General features: G+C 64.3%; 1 protein-coding gene across 1 annotated transcript in view; it reads right to left on the reverse strand.

The window, feature by feature from the left end:
- Sp9 (Sp9 transcription factor) overlaps positions 1–1866 on the reverse strand; it is a 2562-nt gene extending 696 nt beyond the window's left edge. Inside the window, exons 1-2 of the mRNA XM_005393191.1 lie at positions 1835–1866; positions 2–849 (exon numbers count right to left, since the gene is read on the reverse strand). Of these exons, the coding sequence (XP_005393248.1) occupies positions 2–849; positions 1835–1855 (869 nt within the window). The 5' untranslated portion in view covers positions 1856–1866. The remainder of the gene's footprint in view (position 1; positions 850–1834) is intronic.
- Positions 1867–2300: the final 434 nt, after the last annotated feature.

A 2300-nucleotide genomic window follows, 5' to 3' on the forward strand; every position in this document is an offset into this window, starting at 1 on the left:
GGCAGCGGCCGCGGCGCCCGAGATCATGGCGCTGGCGGCGGCCGCGGCCACCGCAGCGCTGGAGTCCGAGTAGGAGGGCAGCACCGGCTTGAAGCCGTCCTGGGCCAGCAGGTGCTGGCTGGTGGAAAGCAGGTGCGAGGCGGCGGCCGCCGAGGAGCCGAGGCCCGTGGAGCTGAAGGCCGAGTGCGTGAGCGAGCTGAAGTCGGGGTTGTAGGTGCCCAGCTGCGAGTGCAGCGAGGCCTGGGGGGCGCCCGAGTGCAGCGAGCTCTGCAGCCCCCCGGCGGGGTTCTGCACCTCCAGCCACGAGCCCGGGCTGCTGTGCACGTCCCACCACGACGACGCCGCGCCGTTGGTCACCTCGCCTGCCGCCAGCGTGGAGTGGAAGCCCGACTTGTACCACGACTCGTACGGGTGCGCCATGCCCACCCGCGGGTACAAGCCGTCGGCCGCAGTCGTGTGCACCTTGGAGATGAAGGCCGACTGGCCGCCCGCCTCCTGCGGGGACACCCCGGCCGCCGCCGCTGCAGCCGCCGCCGAGTTGGAGAAGAGGCCGCCGTAGTCGCTGCTGAAGGCGGACGACGTGGGCGACGTGGATGCCAGGCAGAAGGCGCTGTTGGCTGCGCCCGAGCCCCCCGCCAGGCCGCCGGAGCCGCGGCCGCCCGTGGCCACCGCGAAGCCCGAAAGGCTGGAGCCGAGGTTGCAGCTGGACGAGGAGCGCTTCCAGGGATGGAAGCCGCCCTTGGCGAAGGCGCTCGACTCCGGCAGCGTCGTCAGCGGGCTGGTGTTGCCGATCTTGTTGCAGGTCGCCGCCAGCATGGCCAACGGGGTCGTTCCGAAGCGCGGCTCTTCCTAGAGTGGGTGGGGTGAGGGAGGAACGAGGAGGAGGAAGAGGAGGAGGATGGCAGGAAGAAGGGGGGGACACAAAGTGCACCCGTGAGCAGCCGTGTCCCCCCGCGGCTGGTCCAGGGGGCCAGGGCTCCCCGCTCGGCAGGCGCCTCCTCTCCACGCGCGCGCAAAGGATGCATCGCGGCGCGCGGGGCAGGGGCGGCCACAGGGCGAAGGTCTGGGCGCTGGAAAGTTGTTTTTGGAGAGGCTGCGAATCAAGGATGCCTCGGTTTCCTCAGCCTTGGTCGCTGCAACCTCTGCCTAGAACCGGACTGGGTTCCTCACCATCAGCCCGCTCGTTTCTCCAGGCCCCGGGTCGCCCTTCCGGGTGCAGGATGAAGGTAAACACAGACAGCAGGCACCGGGCGAGGGCAGAGGGGGCCGAACAGCGGCCCAGGGACACGCGGAACTTGGAACGCTCCTCCCAAGGCTGGCCACGATTTGACTATCTTTTTAATAGAAAACGATTATTTTAATATTTACACAGACGCTGATTACAAAAACAATAATCCGAGGATAAGCGGCCCGGCGACCGCTTTCAAAGTCACCGGCAACTCGGGGGCTGCAGATATGTAAATGTTTATTCCGGGGCTGCACGGACTGCGAAGCGGGAAGACAGCTTTCTGCAGACACCACTGTCGCCTAAGAGCAACGATTCCCAAAGTAGGGGGGAAGGGCATAAATAGCAAGGGATGGAAAAACCTCTGGCTTTTCTTTAAAACCAAATAAAAAGGAACTTGCTTAAGAAATCCTTTTCTTACAAAGGCATCTCCTGGGTTTTCCAATAACTTGGAAAGAATCCGTCCCGGAAATGGGGAAAGTGCTGAAAGAAGCTGAAGCTGCAGTCCTGCAGCAACAGTTTCTTGGAAGCCGCGGACCACGAGAAGCCATAATGAAAAAAACAACTCCGGTTAAAACTGGCAAATGCGTTGCTGCGCTTATGACTTACCCCGAGTATAGACGTGGCCATAGCAGGTCTCTGGGATGCGCGGCGGGGCCGGGAGCGGGGCTGAGCCTGGCGGCTGCTCGGAAACACTGCTGGGGTCCCGCGCGGCTCCCGCGTCCCCGCGCTCGCGCCGAGCGGACTCCGGGCTCCCGCCGGCTAAACTCAGCCTAAGTGCGAGGAGCACCCGCTTTGAAGTGCCGCTGGCTTCGCCTCTCGCCCAATGAGGGCGCAGGCAGAGCAGACGGGAGCTGCTATGCAGCCAATCAGACGCGCCGAGGGGCCCGAGCCCGGGCTCCCCGCGCGTGCCACTCAAGTCTGCGGACGAGGGCGGGTGGGGGGTAGGGGGCGCGGGCTGGGGACGGAAGAAATTACAGCGCAATTAAAAATTTACACACACTCACCAAGCCAGGTTTAAGTACTGTGGAGACTGAGCCACAAGCACCCCCCCACCTCAGCCACCCCAAGACTC

The sequence above is a fragment of the Chinchilla lanigera genome, unplaced genomic scaffold (genome assembly GCF_000276665.1).
Source record: "Chinchilla lanigera isolate Chin_1 unplaced genomic scaffold, ChiLan1.0 scaffold00048, whole genome shotgun sequence".
NCBI lineage: Eukaryota > Metazoa > Chordata > Mammalia > Rodentia > Chinchillidae > Chinchilla > Chinchilla lanigera.